Below are 18,143 nucleotides of genomic sequence, written 5' to 3'. Positions count from 1 at the left end.
TATCGGCGCTGATATGTTGCAATTCTTCCTAGAAAAAAAATATGGAAAATAATTCTGGGTCGGCTCTAATATCCAATCCTCTTCAAATACCGCTGTTTATCAATCGGTTTATGATTGTTTATATTTGCGATAAAACATCCAACACGTCCCCAAGCGTCCCCCACCCCGCGTCTCCGTACTATGATTTGATATTTTTCAATCCTCCTCCTCCTTATATATTTCGTCCAATCCTTTCTCATCTTTTGAATGTGAGAAGCGAAGGTATAAAGCAGGTACATCGGCAAAAAAAAAGGAAGGGATTCTAAGATCCAATCCTCTTCAAAGGAATACTGGTGTTTATATTGTTTATATTGTTTATGTTAAAAATATATATATAATGAAGAGGAGTCTGCTGCACTAAAGTATCATTTCTTTCGTTGCTCTTCTGTGTTTCGGTGGTCTTGTGCAATGGCTGAAGAAAACGTAATTATCATCGACGATGATACGGTGGCTGAAGAAAACGTAATTATCATCGACGACGATTCGGATGATGATTACGATTATTGGATGGATCCAGTTGTGGCGGAGAGGATGGAGATAGAGAGAGAGGAGAGAGAGAGGAGAGAGATGGAAGATGATGGGTCTGATATAGAAATAGAACCCTTGGAGAAGGACAGTGATTACGATAGTGACAATAGTGACGATATTCTTGATGAACGGTTACAAAAGAAACAGCGAGATTTAAGCATACCTGAAATAATACAACGAAGCAACAAAGATATGTTGCATTTCCTATTACTATATGGAAAATGGATCAAAATATTGTACCGAATGCTTTCTAGAAGATCCGCATCAGTTTGAAGAAATTAGTTCTGTTCGAGAACATAGAACCATAGCTTATGTTCATTTGGAAAATATGTCATGCAAAGGGTGCAGAAAATGTTTGAATCAAATATTGCCCTGCAACATGTGCCCTATTTGCATAAATTAAAATAGATGAGTCATGGATAACATTGTAAGTATCTTTTAATTTATTATATATCAAAAGTATTTTAAAATAAATTATTAAATAATTTAAACTAATGAAATGCATATGTTTTCTTCTGTTTTCAGAAACGGCTTCCCCAACATAGCCCGACAGCCTATTTTATATATTATTATTTTTCTTTTATATTGTATACTTTATTTTATTAAACTCACACATTTAAATAAATTATATATTTTTAATTGTAACAAAAAAAAAAATTGCAATTATTTACACGCCTTTCCCTTGCGCTCCAATCCTTTGCGTGCTCTCGCATTAATTATAAGTCTCGCTATCGTTCTCTCTCGTATGCGTTCTTTTCGCACTCTTATCGTTCTCTCTCACACGCGCGGCAAGGGTGCAAAGCAGTCGAACATCGGTATCATAAACAGAAAACATAAAAAGAAGGAAGGTTCCAAGATTCATTTCTCTTCATAGGAATACTGTTCATATTGTTTATACCGAGCGTAGAAAAAGACCATGAAAGGATCACTAATGGTTAATATATACAGTGGGTGTAAAAAATATTCGTACACTAGTGTAACCCTTCCAGTTTTGAGACCTTTATAATTCCTACAGCGGAGAGTAACATTCGATTTCAATCTCAGTCGTGTATTGTCCGAGAGGAGAGCGTCAGCGAGTTTAACCGTGGTATTTCTTTTTCCGTGTGTGCGATTATTTCTTACACTGCATAAAATGGATTGTATTTTTAATTTTTCGTTTTGGAAGAGGAGTTTCATAGACCTCTTATTTTTTGTAATATTAAAAGTGGCATTCGTCTGGAAGGTAGGTAGTGTTTTTGTGAAAAAAAAATTGTGCGTATGTGTATGTGTATTTTTAATATATTATTTTAATATATTATTTTATAGTACCGCGATGATGTCGAAATTCCCGGGTTCATCAACATAGAGCATCGACGCAGCGTGCGGGCGGAGCGGTGAAATGCGCGACATGATCTCGCGGAGGAATGCGCGACGTGACACCCCGGAGAGTCGCCAAGATAACGATGTAAATGGATCATGGAAATATCTTGACATCTTTAACCTGCGGCTGCTCTTCGGGATGGAGTCCCTATTTGATGAAATATGCGAACTATCGATTATAAGATATGAAGAGGAAAGAATTCTGGAAGAGGAAAGAATGCGGCAATGGCAAAGAAGAATGGAAGAGGAAAGAGGAAGACGGTTACAGGAATACTGGTACGGCTTTGCAGTTCCAGGGGGCTAAGGTACATATTTCTTTTTAAAATTTTTGTTATTAATTATTAAGATTAAATTAGTTTTTTTTTTTTTAAATTAAGATAAAATTAATGTAGCGTTTTTCCTGTTTCAGGAGCTGCCTTTCCCTTACAGCCCGGCGCACCGTCCACATTATTTTATATTCATCATTTTTTTTTTTCCTATACTTTATTAATTTTTAAATTTTATATAATTTTAATATTAAGTACACACACACACACACACACAATTTTTAATACTCATACACACATTTAAATAAATTATATATATTTTTAATTGTAACAAAAAAAAAATTGCAATTATTTACACGCCTTTCCCTTGCGCTCCAATCCTTTGCGTGCTCTCGCATTAATTATAAATCTCGCTATCGTTCTCTCTCGTATGCATTCTTTTCGCACGCGATATTATCGTTCTCTCTCACACGCGCAGCAAGGGTACAAAGAAGCCGAACATCGGTTTATGATTGTTTATACTTGTCATAAAACATCCAACACAAGCGTCCCCCGCCCCGCCCCGCAGCCCCCGCGACTACGAAATCCCCTCCGTCCCGCGTGACGTCATTCCCCCGCGCCGCCGAAAACCCCCTCCATCCTGCGTGACGTCATTCCCCCGCGCCGCTGAGATCCCCTCGCATCTCAACCCCCTGAGATCCCTGCGTTAGAACCGGCTATAACACCTACTTTCAAAATGCGAATCAATTTGGCGCCATCAATCTCTTTAAGTTCCTATTTTTTCTCTTTGCTTTGTAGGAGCTGTACGTATCAAGGTTTATATCCGGTTTGGCTACAGGCATCACATATACAGCCACGCCGATGTATTTGGGCGAAATTTCACCAGCACACATTCGCGGTAATTTAACATCCATGTTAACAGTCGCTGCGCGAATCGGCATTTTACTGGAGTTTGTGATAGGCCCATTTGTATCTATACAAAATCTCTCTCTTCGTGTCTTTGATTGCACCGTGTTTATTTATGCTTGTTTTCATCTGGCTACCGGAGTCTCCATACTATTTGATACGTCGTAACGCCAAACAGAAAACCATGAACTCTCTCATTCAATTGAGAGGCAAAGAGGACGTTTACAATGAAGCATGTAATATCGAGCGGTTCGTGATAGTCAATTTAGATGATCAAACTGGTTTTCGAAAACTTTTATGCGTGCCAAGAAATCGCAGGTGAGATATCAGATTTCCATTTATCGTCACACTTGATCCTTAATGAATCGATAAAAATTTTCGAAAATATCATTCCTACAATTAATTTTGTAAGTAACGTAATTTTGTACAAATCCATTCTTTTCTCTATGTAAAATAATTATATTATTGTATAAGAATTTTCTTAAATATTTTCTATTCGATTTTTGACCTCATAATAATTTGAAATTGTTACGATGATACAGAACAACAGAGGTATTATTTCAGCCACGTTTGATCAATAAACTTGATTTTGTCAAAGTCTTTCAACAGAGTTCTAATAACAATATTGTGCGTGGGCATAACTCAGCAAATGAGCGGCTCTCAAGCAATGATGAAGTATGCTCAAATGATCTTCGATCAGATGAATGCTTCTCTGGAAGGCAAGTACTTGACCATGATATTGGGCGTCGTACAACTGATATTTACGATCATCTGTATGTTCATCACTGATCACAGCGGTAGAAGGTCGCTGCTGATAATCTCCTGCATTGGTACAGCAAGCTCGACCGCTATGGTTGCGACGTATTTCAATCTGCAATACAATCATATAAATACCAACGATATTACTTGGTTGCCCGTTACAGGTGTCATCATATACACAATCATGTATTCCTTGGGCCTGGCTTCGCTACCGTTCACTTTGCTCAGCGAAATATTTCTTACAAATATGAAGGCACTTGGCAGCACGATTGTTTTAATAGCAATAAATTTGACATCTTTTGTGGTGACAACATCATATTTGATGATTGCCGATATTGCTGGTATACATATACCGTTTTGGATATTCACTGCGTGTAGTTTCGCTGGTGCTTTATTCATATTCTTTTATGTACCTGAAACCAAAGGCAAGACATTAGAGCAGATACAAAAAAAATTGCAAGGTTTATCGAAGCAATGATAATCGAAGTTATATTTTTCGATCTTTTTTGAATGAATAGTATTCTTAAATAATTTATTGAAAAATATATTTTTCGAAATCAAACTTATATCGGATTCACCACGTTAATTGCGTTTAAAAAGATAAGTCATTGTTCGCGAATCATTCGGGCATCATTAGGGCAATTTAGAATCGGGCGCGCTGTTGCTAGCCGCGTAGCACGCAACGCCCGCCTGGCGGCGCCACCTCTCGAGCTTGCACATCACGTGACTCTGTACGGGCCCAAAAGTGGGGCTTCTTTTCCGGAAGCTCCCCGCTGTCGCTCTCTACACGTTGTCCGTGTGCATGTGAATTGTGTTGCTCCCTTATCATTCTCATTCAGTCAACTTTGCTAACTGCTTTCTGTGTTTTCTGCTCTGCACTTGCTTATGTTAGCACGCTTTCCTTTGCTCATCGGTGTCGGAATCTCATGTTATCTGCTCACTACAAGAATGCGCCTCACAGCACGAGAGCTGTTCCTCGCGCGTGCCACGTGCTCATCCTAGCTCCCGGCATCTAGAATTCATATTGCTCGTTATAACGGAAGTGTGATGTTTGAACGTTGCATACATCGACGGGCTCATCAGCACTGCTCAACGTGAACAATCAAACCGCTCATTTTGCTATCTACTCTCTAAAACTAGATCGACTGTTTCACCGGCCATTTGTGTGTGTGCGCTTGTCCCCTCACTTTGGCCGTCTCGCCACGCGCGTCCGAAGAGTCGGTGCGAGCCGCGTTCGGTTACCAACCTGCCGCCGATTATTTGATAAGCAATTATCAAACAGTCATAAATAGGATATATTCCGAATAACAATTGGAAAATTATCAAAACTGATTCATATTCTGAATAAAAATGGGAGCCAAAAAATAATTTCTTGTTTCTCTTTCGAGAGAGATGCGAGCAATAGCTACAAAAACTTTTACAGCGTAATAATTTTTTGTGTTCTTATATAATAATAATATTTTGTATTTCCTAAGCGACAATTATAACTGATTGAATTTAAGTTTTTTTGTTGATTTCAGTTTTTAATATATATTTATAGAGTAGGTACATTGCAACATTTTTTAAATGAATTTTGGACTTTAATTGTTTCCAATGCATACTCTTCGACATATTATAGAATCATCATCTTGTGATATTATACCACACTGTAAGGAAGAATTTAGATTAATCACAATTATATCATTAAATGTGTATGTAACTTTTCAATATTTTAATTAAGTATTTCTGATCTTCATATATTTTATTCTCTCTTCATATGTATGTTATTTCTTAAAATACTAATTTGAAATTTTTATTATCAAAATTCGACTTTTCGTTTACAAATCCATTTTCTTATTTATTGCCTCAATATTCATCGATTTCATATTTTCTCACTAAAAGCTTTATTTTCTATTAACGAAGGATCTATTATATAAAGTAGTAGTTTAATGACATTTATATTTATTTTAGTATTCGCATAAATATTGTAACGTTTTAAAATTTTAAAAATAAAAATTAAAAAATTAAAAAAATTAATTCATTATTAATTAATTATTTATTCAATTTTTATTATATAGAGGGACATTAGCATATACATATTTTAATTCTGTCTCGAATATTAATAATATAATGTTTAAATCGATAATATCAGTTTTAATTTATAATATCAAATAAAATAGCAAAAAACATTTTTTATACGTTAAATTTTGTATAATATATGTATATAATATATATATGTATAATACTTATGTATAATATAACTCCTATTGCTTCTGTTAAGATTGTAATACTAAAGGCAGTTAAAAATATGTCAAATAATTTTGATATAATTAAATTATATTAAATATAAAATCTGCCTTTATATACTACGTCTTCGAATAATATTAAATATATAATACATGTTAAATAATGTATGGGTAAAACTGCATATTTAGCGACGACCTCACCAATTTCGATGACCTTGACATATGTTGTCAAGGACATGTCCCTGATTAATGTGCAAAAAGTTTTAGCCGTCGCTCGTTGTTTATTACAAAGTTATTTACAAAATAAGTTCAATGTTTCCGTGAATTTATTTTGGGCAAATCCGCATAAACTGCACTCTCAATTGGAGATTAGATGTAGAATGAACTTCAATTTAGTTTGCAAAGTGCATGCGTAGATACAGTGGGTTCCGCCTCCCCTTCGGAGGGGGGGCACCACTTCCGGAAGATATAACCTAATCCAAATCTATTTGTTTTAAGACAGATTTGTCTTAAATCAGAAATAGCCCAGGTAGCACACGTTCGTTTTATAAACGTTTCCTAAACGTATCTAATGTTTTTTAACCGTTAAGTATTAATAAGAAACGTTTCTATAGAAACATTTTTAAAACCATAGTTAAGGAAACATATTTTTCACGTTTCTATAGACAAAATAAAAATTTATTTTCAATTAATTTCAAATTATATATACATATATAAATACATACATAAATATATATATATATATATATATATATATATATATGGTAATTATGCATAAAAAAGGCCCACTCTCGCACAAATGTGTCATTGACATATGTTGTCAAGGTCATATCTCTAATTAACATTCTGAAGGTTTTAGCCGGCGGTCGTTCTTTATTCAAAAGTTATTAAAGTATTTATGCATAAAAGGGGCCTCCTCTCCGATTTGTTTTATTTTTAAATATGTTATAGGGGAGATCTTCCCGAGTTATTTCGTATATATGTATATAAAGGTCGGACTCAGATAGCTTTGGAGATATAGGCTGAAAAAGGATAAAAATAATAAATACAAAAATAAGGTAAACCTTCGGAAAACCCACCTTTATGAAATAATGGATAAGAATACCCAATTCCTACGTATTTTTACCTCTTGAACACGAATATGAAACTTAAAAATGGCAGTCGAACTCGCAAGTTGAAGAAAAACGCAAAAAAAGGTAAATTAAAGGTAAATAAAAAAAAAGGTAAACAATTTAAATTTATAAAGAATTTAATACAATTTAATACAATTTAAAAATATCACAAATGTATGTGTACACACACACACACGCGCGCGCGAGGGGGGTTGCAAGGTCCCCCTCCCGCAACCACCCCGCCGGTAGGCAAGGTGGACCTCGCTTTACAACTTACAGCATATATCCATTGTGATTGAACTCTTCGCAATGCGTCCCACTGGTGGGGCGGTCGCGGGAGGGGGGCCGAAGGCCCCCCTTGCACCCCCCCCCCGTGTGTGTGTGTGCGTGTGTGCGTGCGCGTGTGTGTGTGTGTACACATACATTTGCGATATTTTTTAATTGTATTAAATTGTATTAAATTTTATATAAACTTAAACTGTTTACCTTTTTTATTTACCTTTAATTTACCTTTTTTGCGTTTTTCTTCGAGTTCGACCGCCATTTTTAAATTTCATATTCGTGTTCAGGAGGTAAAAATACGTAGGAATTAGGTATTATTACCCATTATTTCATATAGGTGGGTTTTCCGAAGGTTTACCTTATTTTTGTATTTATTATTTTTATCCTTTTTCACCCTATATCTCCAAAACTATTTGAGTTCGACCCTTATATATATATATATATATATATATATATATATATATATATATATATATATATATATATACGAAATTACTCGGGAAGATCTCCCCTATAACATATTTAAAAATAAAGCAAATCGGTGAACAAATAAAGTAGAATCTTTATGTCAATATTTCTCACATTTATTTGTTAATAACTTTTGAATAAAGAACGACTGTCGGCTAAAACCTTCATAATGTTAATCAGGGATAACATCTTCACAACACATGTCAATAACACATTTGTGCGAAGGTGGGCCCTTTTTATGCATAATTACCATATATATATATATATATATATATATATATATATATATATATATATATATATATTGTTACGCCCGGGGCGAGGACTTCGAGATATATCGAAGCGCGAATTAGCGGATTACCGACACTCACGGACCGCGAGTAATAACAAGACACTTTTAGAGAACACAGAAGCTTTAATCAGGAACACAGAACACACAAATAATTAATGTACACAAGAGAAATCACAAAATAACGGCTCGTATATAAAACACGTCCGGACAGCTTGACAGCTAACTTCCGACTCAGCTGACCATCGTTGTTTGTAAACATTCTTCTTGGCTACGAGATCCGGACAACGGCAGGGCCGTAACAACTCGGGCGCGTAACAATATATATATATATATATACATAATCATTACGGAAACTATAATAATATATATTTATAAATATATGAATAAGATATCTAAGAATCACTAAGAATCAGTATTTCATTGATCTTCAGTTGAAACGTTTACTTTTTGTTTCTTTATCTTATATCTAATTATAACTAGTGAAAGTTAAATTTCACTGTAAAATCAGTAATTGCTAGTTCATTTATTTACTGTTCCGATGCGCTATTTTTCTCGTACTTAAGTTTTAGTCATGAAAATTATATAAAGCTTGCAAAGGGCGACAGATAAAATTAAAAGTATAACTTCGATTTAATTTCTGATACTTTAATAGAGGAGCTATAGATATTAATCGATTTTATCAGTCGGACAAGTAAATGTCCGGCCAATAAAACAAAATGATCCGTTCATTATCTGTTTAGATGAAATAAATCATCATCTATTTAAGATGCATATTCAATATGCACGTAAATATAAATAATATTTTTAATTTTATACGAAGTAGGTAAATTATAATCTAATATCACTGATTAAAACAGTCAATATTACTAATTCTTTCAGCGAAATATTATTGATTTACAGTGCTATAATAACTCATAACTGCTGTATCAATGACTCTATTTATTGTTTTCACTGATAATATATTGATTCGCTTTTAGAGAGTGTGTATGAATGCATTATTTTATTAATTCCATGAGAAAATAAATGTTTAAAGAATAAAAGAAAAAACGTATTTTAAAAGTATTTTAAACGTATTTTAAACGTATTTTGAAACGTTTTTTATCAGGAGAAACGTATCTCTTAACGTGTTTCAAGTGGACAATTTGACCAATTAGAAACATTTTCAAGAGTCGGTTATGAAACGTTTTGAAGCAACATTTGTGAAACGAATATGTGCTATCTGGGGATTGTATTGTAAAGATGAAGAAGCTATATCTTGCTGCCATAGCGGGTACGTAATGTACATGCATTCATTGAGATAAACATGGAGAAATAAAATATTTCGGTTACATATTCATACATTATTACTTTAAATTTATAATTACACATAAGTGTTTGCAATAATTTAAATTCCTTTCTTATTAAACTTTCTTAAGTAACTATGCTTGAAGCTGGATATGTATTATATGTAGCTGTCATTGTCACGTGAACGTAAAATTAAATATTTTTATATAGATTTTAATGTCAATAATATTCAGTGATTCTGCAACCATTAGTTTCTGTTGCTTTGTTTCAAATCCATATAAGATTTGATGCTATGTATATGTAATATGACTATGATATTACATGTATATTTAATTTAATTTATATTTTTCCAGTTCTTTTAATAAATATTTATTCTTTTATAATTTTATAACAAAACTTATATTTAATTATTATATATTTTATGCATTTTGTTTGTTATCCTAATTATATTAAGTTATTACATGTATGCTTATTATATATATTCCATAACGGAATATATAAATTTAAATAATAAATTATTTATTTAGAATCCCCATCTGCAATTTAAATAATAAATTATTTATTTAGAATATCTATCTGCAACTTTAATTACATTATTTTTTTAAATTATGTGTTTGTAAATACATACAAAATTACATCAAAATTTAAAGAAATTATAATTAAAAAATATTTAATAATATATAAATCAATTTTACATAGAAGAATATTTTCTTCTATAAAATTGACATTATTAATGTCAGTTAAAAAGAAAAAGATTCTCAAAGCCTATTCGAAATGTTATTTTATCTGGAAGGCAATCTGGGCATGCTGTCGGTTGGCCAATTTTTTGGTTGGACGTCGCCATGTTTGCCTGTATTGATGCAAGGGAAAGATGAAAAATATCCTATGCATCTGACTCCGAAAGAAGCCTCTTGGGTGGCATCTTTACTTACATTCGGTTCAACTGCGGGTGCCATTATTTGTGCAGTCATTGTGAATATCTTCGGTAGAAAAAATACCATGTTATTTACTGCCGTGCCTTCGATAATCAGCTGGTTGATGATAGCTTTTGCAACATCTTCGAAAGTAAGTGTCCTAGAAAAAATATTGTATTTCTATCTTGAGATTAAAAATTATTAATTAGCGAAATTTTGATTACAGTTTCAGTCATTATTGTTTTAAGTTTGCCTAGAAAATGCACATATTTGTGACGCTTATCAATGTAATGATACTTATCCTTGCTTTCCTTGAAATTGTTTTAATGTTACACACAATATACATACACATCGATACTAGATTAAATTTTAAATTCTATTCCACTCAAATCTATACAAACAAATTTCCAGTCTAGATAGATCTTATAAGTAGGAGTAATAAGATTTACCTATAAAAGCTATAGTTTCTTCCTCCTCACCATATCAAATTTTCTTAAATGAATTTAATACAAGTGATTTCTATTCCATGAACATATTGAAACGGGAGTGTTCACCTAAAAATATTATATCACTAAATTGTTATAAAATAATCATTCGTTGATATCTAAAACAATAAAGAAAAAATTTATTTTGCATCTATTATTATATACATATATATATATATATATATATATATATATATGTTTCGAAAAGAAAAAATGTAATTTGCAATTAACAATTACATATTTTTTCTTAAAAATAACTACGTGTTTTCTTTACGCCAATTTATTCCTCTCATTATTTTGTACATAAAAGTATTAAGATGAGTTAATCGAAAAATGAATATTTTACAAGATATTTTACGGTTTATATAAAATTAAGAAACGATTTCAAGCCTCATAACTAGGAAAGTACTCAATGAAGAAATACTTTATTATAGTGTTTTGGAAAGCTCTCGAGATAAGCTACAAGAATAAGTAATAAAAAATAGGAAATTCTGTTTAAAAAATTGAAGGTGACCTTCACGTGACCTTCAAGTAACTATTTAAGGTCAAATTAGTGACACCTTATCTTATGTCTCCTTTAAAACCATATAACTTTTGTCTGAAACATTTTTTCGTATCTCGCATATTTTTCAAAATATTTGCCTGTTAAGATTAAATTGAATCACCTTGTGTATATATATATATATATACATATATATATATATATATATATATATATATATATATATATATATATATATACAGGGTGTCATGAAAGTAAGCATGACTTTAAAAATTAAGGTAGGTTGGCTCAAAATTAGAAGAAAAGTCTTGTACAGTTATGCAATATTCGCAATAATTAACGAGAAATAAATTAAAGAAAATCGGCCAATGCGCGTGGCTAGAAGTGCGTGGCGGTCAGAGATGGGTAAAATACATTTAAAATGTATCTCGATACAGATACAGATACATGTAAAATAATGTATATAGATACAGATACTCAGATACTTTAAAAGTATCTCAGATACAAATAAGATACTTTTAAATAATATTTTATCGTAATATGCACAAAGAAACTACTCAATATATCTTTTATTTTTTTTATTTTATATTTTGTTTACATTTCTATGATTTTTTATACAAGCCGCAGCGAGAATGACTCGAGCAAATTATTTGAATTAATGTGTGTCGTAGTCGATAGCGAGGTATTTTTGGTTTTTATCAAATGTGTAATTTCCCTTCTATTAAAAATTAAAAAAACTTGAAAACAAGAAAAAGAGATAGTAAAGAATTTAAGTGTAAATTATTACGGATACAGATGAAACAATGTAAAAAGAATTTACATTTCTTTGCATTACATTTCTACTTTATTGTTTTAAAAGATCAAGAATCAAAATCACATAGAAACAATAGACATTTTTGCTTTATTTATTAGTATTAGTCTTATACATAAATAATCGTCACTTAATCTATTTCGCCGTGGTATTAAAATTTGACCAGTACTAAATAACCGCTCAACTAGTGCTGATGATGGTATAATTGTATTAAACTTTAAAAACAAGTGTTTTACTTTAGGAAAACGTGTTATTGATATAATATCTTTTTGTTTCGGATAAGTAAGAAAGCATCTCCATACTGAGAGCACTATCCGTTGTTGTTTCTATGTGATCTTGATCTTTTAAAAATTTAAAGAATTGATCATCTTCTACGGAAGATGCTGAGTTATCAGAAAGTATTTTGGTTTCATTTTTTAAATTCGCACATTTTTTTGCTTCTGTAATAAGCAAATTTTTGCAATATTCGTGATCCAGGGTTGTTTTTGGAAAAATCCCTGCTTCCGATATCAAGTTTAGCCATTTCAACACAGACAAAAATACATGAAAATGATTCTAAAAATGTATCTGGAAAGCAGTTCAGATACTATGTTTTATATCTAGATACAGATACAGATACTTCAATTTGAATATATCTCAGATACAGGCAAGATACACAAAATGTATCTAGATACTGTATCTAGATACATGTATCTAGATATTACCCAACACTGGTGGCGGTGAAGGCGGTCTCATTGTAACATAATGGCGGCGCGCGGCGAAGCAGTGATTGGAGAGGGGAAGAGCCTTCGCCGCGCGCCTACACACTCATCGCTTCTCCCCTCCCCAATAACCGTTTCGCCGCGCGCCGCCATTATGTTACAGTGAGACCGCCTTCACCGCCACGCACTTCTAGCCACACGCATTGGCCGATTTTCTTTAATTTATTTCTCGTTAATTATTGTGAATATTGCATAACTGTACAAGACTTTTCTTCTAATTTTGAGCCAATCTACCTTCATTTTTTAAAGTCATGCTCACTTTCATGACACCCTGTATATATACACAGAGCCATTTTAATTAACGCACGCAATTATTTCGGAAATAAAGCATTTTAGAGAAAAATGTTTCAGACAAAAGTTGTTTGGTTTCGAGGGGGCCATAAGATGGTATCATTAGTTTGACCTTGAAGAGTTATTTGAAGTTCACATGAAGGTCACCTTCAATTTCTTAAATGGAACCTACTATTTGTCATTACATATTCTTGTAGCTTATCTCGAGAGCTTTCCAAAACACTATAATTAAGTACCTTTTCATTAAGTACTTTTTGAGTTATGAGGCTTGAAATAATTTCTTAATTTTACATAAACCGTAAAATATCTTGTAAAATATTCATTTTTCTATTATCTTACCTTAATACTTTTATGTACAAAATAATGAGAGGAATCAATTGGTGTAAAGAAAACACATAGTTGTTTTTAAGAAAAAATATGGAATTGTTAATTGCAAATTACATATTTTTTCTTCAAAACAACTATGTGTTTTCTTTACACCAGTTGATTCCTCTCATTATTTTGTACGTAAAAGTATTAAGGTAAGATAATCGAAAAATGAATTATTTCAAGCCTCATAACTCAAAAAGTACTTAACGAAAAGGTACTTAATTATAGTGTTTTGGAAAGCTCTCGAGATAAGCTACAAGAATATGCAATGACAAATAGTAGGTTCCATTTAAGAAATTGAAGGTGACCTTCATGTGACCTTCAAATAACTCTTCAAGGTCAAACCAATGATACCATCTTATGGCTCCCTCGAAACCAAACAACTTTTGTCTGAAACATTTTTCTCTCCCGGGCTTGGTTTTCGAGTTATTCTCCATTAAAGGTTAAAATGGTCCACCCTGTATATATATATATATATATATATATATATATATATATATATATATATATATACATGTATGTATGTATGTATATATAATATTATAGATATTTTATTCAAATGATTGTAAATTGACGCATTATCTAACCACCTTATCCTGCTCACGTGTAATCAATTTGGCGCGATCAATCTCTTTAAGTTCTTATTTTTTTCTTTGCTTTATAGGAGCTGTACGTATCAAGGTTTATATCCGGTTTGGCTACAGGCATCGCTTATACAGCCACGCCGATGTATTTGGGCGAAATTTCACCAGCACACATCCGCGGTAATTTAACATCCATGTTAACAGTCGCTATGCGAATCGGCATTTTACTGGAGTTTGTGATAGGCCCATTTGTATCTATACAAAATCTCACCTTCGTGTCTTTGATTGCACCGTGTTTATTTATGCTTGTTTTCATCTGGCTACCGGAGTCTCCATATTATTTGATGCAGCATAATGCCAAACAGGAAGCCATAAACTCTCTCATTCAATTAAGAGGCAAAAAGGACGTTTACAATGAGGCATATGAAATCGAACAGTTCGTGAAAGCCAATTTAGATCAAACTGGTTTTCGAGAACTTTTATGCGTGCCAGGAAATCGCAGGTGAGATATCAAATTTATCGTCACACATGATCATTAATAAATCGAATAAAAAATGTTTGAAAATATCTTTTCTCTTACAATTAATCTTGCAAGTAATGTGTAATTTTGTACAAATCTATTTTTTTTTCTATGTAGAATAACTATATTTTTGTATAATAATTTTCGAAAATATTTTCTATTCGCTTGATTTTTGATCTCATAGTAAGTTGAAATTACAACGATAGAATAGCAGAGCTATTATTTCAGCCAAATTTGATCAATAAACTTGATTTTACAGAGCTCTAATAACAATATTGTGCGTGGGCATAATTCAGCAAATGAGCGGCTTTCAACCAATGCTGTCGTATGCTCAAATAATCTTCGACCAGATGAATGTTAATCTGGAGGGCAAATATTTTACTATGATATTGGGCGGTGTGCAACTGATATTTACGATCATCTGTATGTTCATCACTGATCACAGCGGTAGAAAGTCACTGCTGATAATTTCCTGCATTGGTACAGCATGCTCGACCGCTATGGTTGCGGCGTATTTCAATCTGCAATACAATCATATAAATACCAAAGATATTACTTGGTTGCCCGCTACAGGTATCATCACATACATGATCATGCATTCCTTGGGCCTGGCTTCGCTACCGTTCACTTTGCTCAGCGAACTATTTCCTACAAATGTGAAGGTACTTGGCGGCACGATTGTTTTAACAGTCATATGTTTGACGGGTTCTGTTATTACAAAATCATATTTGATCATTGCCGATATTGCTGGCATACATGTACCGTTCTGGATATTCACTACGTGCAGTTTCGCTGGTGCTTTATTCACATTCTTTTATGTACCTGAAACCAAAGGCAAGACATTCGAGCAGATACAAGAAAAATTGCAAGGTTTATCGAAGCAGTGAGAATGGAAAATATATTTTTTAATCTTTTTTGAATAATTAGTATTCTTAAATGATTTATTTAAAAATGTATATTTCGAAATCGAACGTATATCGGATTTGCCACGTTAATTGCGTTTAAAAAGATAAATCATATATAGGATATATACCGAATAACAATTGAAAAATTATCAAAACTGAGTCATAATTTGAATAAAGAAAGGAGTTCAAAAAGAATTTCTTTTTTCTCTTTCGAAAGAGATACGAGCAATACCTACGAAAACTTTTACAGTGTAATTATTTTTTGTGCTCTTATAGAATAATAATATTTTGTATTTCCTAAGCGACAATTATAACTTTGATTTAAGTAGATATTTTTTTGTTGATTTCAGTTTTTAATATATATTTATAGAGTAAATGCATTTCAATATTTTTTAAATGACTTTTGGACTTTAATTGTTTCGAATGCATACTCTTCGATATATTATAGAATCATCATCCTATGATATTACACCACACTGTGAAGAAGAATTTAGATTAATCATTTATATCATTAAATGTGTTTGTAACTTTTCAATTTCATATTTTAATAGTATTTTTGATCTTCATATATTTTGTTCCTCGCTCTTCACATGTATGTTATTTTTTAAAATACTATTTTGAAATTTTTATTATCAAAATTCGACCTTTTGTCTACAAATACTTTTTCTTATTTATTGCCTCAATATCCATCGATTTATATATTTTCTCACTAAAAGTTTTTATTTTCTATTGTTACGTCCAGGCCCGGAGAAGGATGGGTCAAAGGAAGGGCGTAACACAGATATTTTCCTGAAGTCGCAGTAGGAGGTAAGCGACTCGGGTCGAACGAACTTTAAGGCTCGAAAACAGGTAAACGACTCTCTTTGAGTCGCTATTACTCTGTTTCGAATGTTCGTTCGGTGGTCCCCTTTTCTGTAAAGGAATTTAATCCCTTTTACGCGGGACGGGACTAAGTGCGATCCTTAACAACTAGGAATGAGAGCAGGGTAATTAATTAATAAAGAAAATTAATCAGAAAAAATTAAATTTATTCATAAAAGCAATTGATTAAATTTAAACATAAAAGATAATGATATAATTATAATTTTATAATTAATAGAGTAATATCAAGTGTAATGAGAGTGTGTGAGTGTGGATGTATGTGTGTTTTCTCGCGGGTGTTACATAAGTACGAAGGTCGTCAGTCGAACAGATTAAGGGGTGATGCGATTTTTATCTTTATGCTCGACTGGAGATTACAATGATTTTTAGGTTTTCCTTGGAAATATGAGTTAATTGTCAGTGTGTGTTTGAAGATGGAGGGGAAAAAGGAGGATTCCATTAAGAGTCAACGTCAGATTTTAAAATATAAAAATTACAAGCAAAGAAAAGGGAAAAAATATAATTTAAGAATCAGATTGACTTACAGTTTTGCAATAAAAGACTTTAGTGGTGATTGAGTTGCGACTCTCAGTGGATTCCTGGCCTTCAGCATCGAGGATGACGGGACGCTTGTGGCGCTTGTTCGATAACCGAAAGTGTGTGTCCGCATTACACAAACTGGATGGATTGTTAAAGACCAATAACGAACTGATGATACTGATGTGACCGATTGAACTGACTGATTTAAAGTGTCCGACTGAAGTGACTGACTGAAGTAACTGATCTGAAGTGACTGATCTGAAGTGACTGACTGAAGTGACCGATGCACTTTGAGATCTTCTCTTTCCATATCCGATTCGGTTTACTTTTCCGGTACGTATCTTATCCTTCGATTAGATTTTAGATTCACAAAATTTGTTCAGGTGTCTAAGGTTTCGAATTTTTGTAAGATTTATCTAGTTATTGTTGATTATATTTCCTGCCTGTATTTTTTATCTTCAGGTAATTATTTGTTAAAGGGATCGGTGTTGCTTCATTGTTAGCATTTCTTGCGTGTTTTTTCGTGATTACTCATAGATATTAGATGACAAATATAGATTATTATGAGGCGCGAGAGGCTCTATTTGATCAATGATTTTGCTTATCATTAATCGAACGATCCTTGCCGCAACTTCGTGAAAGGAAGGAATCGTAGAGATGGCTAGATGTAACACTATTAACGAAGGATCTATTATATAAAGTAGTAGTTCAATGACATTTATATTCATTTTAGTATTCGCATAAATATTGTAACGTTTTGAAATTATAAAAATAAAAATTAAAAAGCTAAAAAAATTAATTCATTATTCATTAATTATTTTTTAAAATTATATTGGATGGTAAACATAATTCCTGCCGGTTTTTTGTTTCCAAAATTAATGGAGACAAAAACAATTGATTGGAATAACATTTAACGCTTTTGACAACTCTAAAAGCGTTTGATCTGAATTCTCATCGAGCAATTCTTGCAGCTCAACATCTTCAAATTTTTTCGGTTGTCCGGGATGTTGTTTGTCTCTCACGTCATAATCACCGTTTCGAAAGTTCAAACCAAAGTCTACATGATCCGATGGAGTTTCA

At 32.5% G+C, this 18,143-nt stretch overlaps 2 protein-coding genes across 2 annotated transcripts; both read left to right on the top strand.

Annotated features, from left to right (window-relative positions):
* Positions 1 to 2,111: 2,111 nt before the first annotated feature.
* Positions 2,112 to 4,363, top strand: LOC145962443 (facilitated trehalose transporter Tret1-like). The gene is made up of 4 exons (XM_083083500.1): positions 2,112 to 2,231; positions 2,991 to 3,161; positions 3,277 to 3,416; positions 3,678 to 4,363. Exons 1-4 carry the CDS (start codon positions 2,112 to 2,114, stop codon positions 4,333 to 4,335), a joined length of 1,089 nt encoding a protein of 362 aa, XP_082939626.1. The 3' UTR covers positions 4,336 to 4,363.
* Positions 4,364 to 9,347: 4,984 nt separating this feature from the next.
* LOC145962566 (facilitated trehalose transporter Tret1-like) lies at positions 9,348 to 17,835 on the top strand. The gene is made up of 4 exons (XM_083083756.1): positions 9,348 to 9,506; positions 10,314 to 10,585; positions 14,318 to 14,739; positions 15,017 to 17,835. Exons 1-4 carry the CDS (start codon positions 9,476 to 9,478, stop codon positions 15,642 to 15,644), a joined length of 1,353 nt encoding a protein of 450 aa, XP_082939882.1. The 5' UTR covers positions 9,348 to 9,475; the 3' UTR covers positions 15,645 to 17,835.
* Positions 17,836 to 18,143: the final 308 nt, after the last annotated feature.

Source organism: Camponotus vicinus, unplaced genomic scaffold (genome assembly GCF_025532165.1).
Source record: "Camponotus vicinus isolate PSW18456_S1 unplaced genomic scaffold, iyCamVici1.0 SCAF_12, whole genome shotgun sequence".
In the NCBI taxonomy this organism is placed as follows: Eukaryota; Metazoa; Arthropoda; class Insecta; order Hymenoptera; family Formicidae; genus Camponotus; species Camponotus vicinus.
This window is presented reverse-complemented; position numbering and strand designations above follow the sequence as displayed.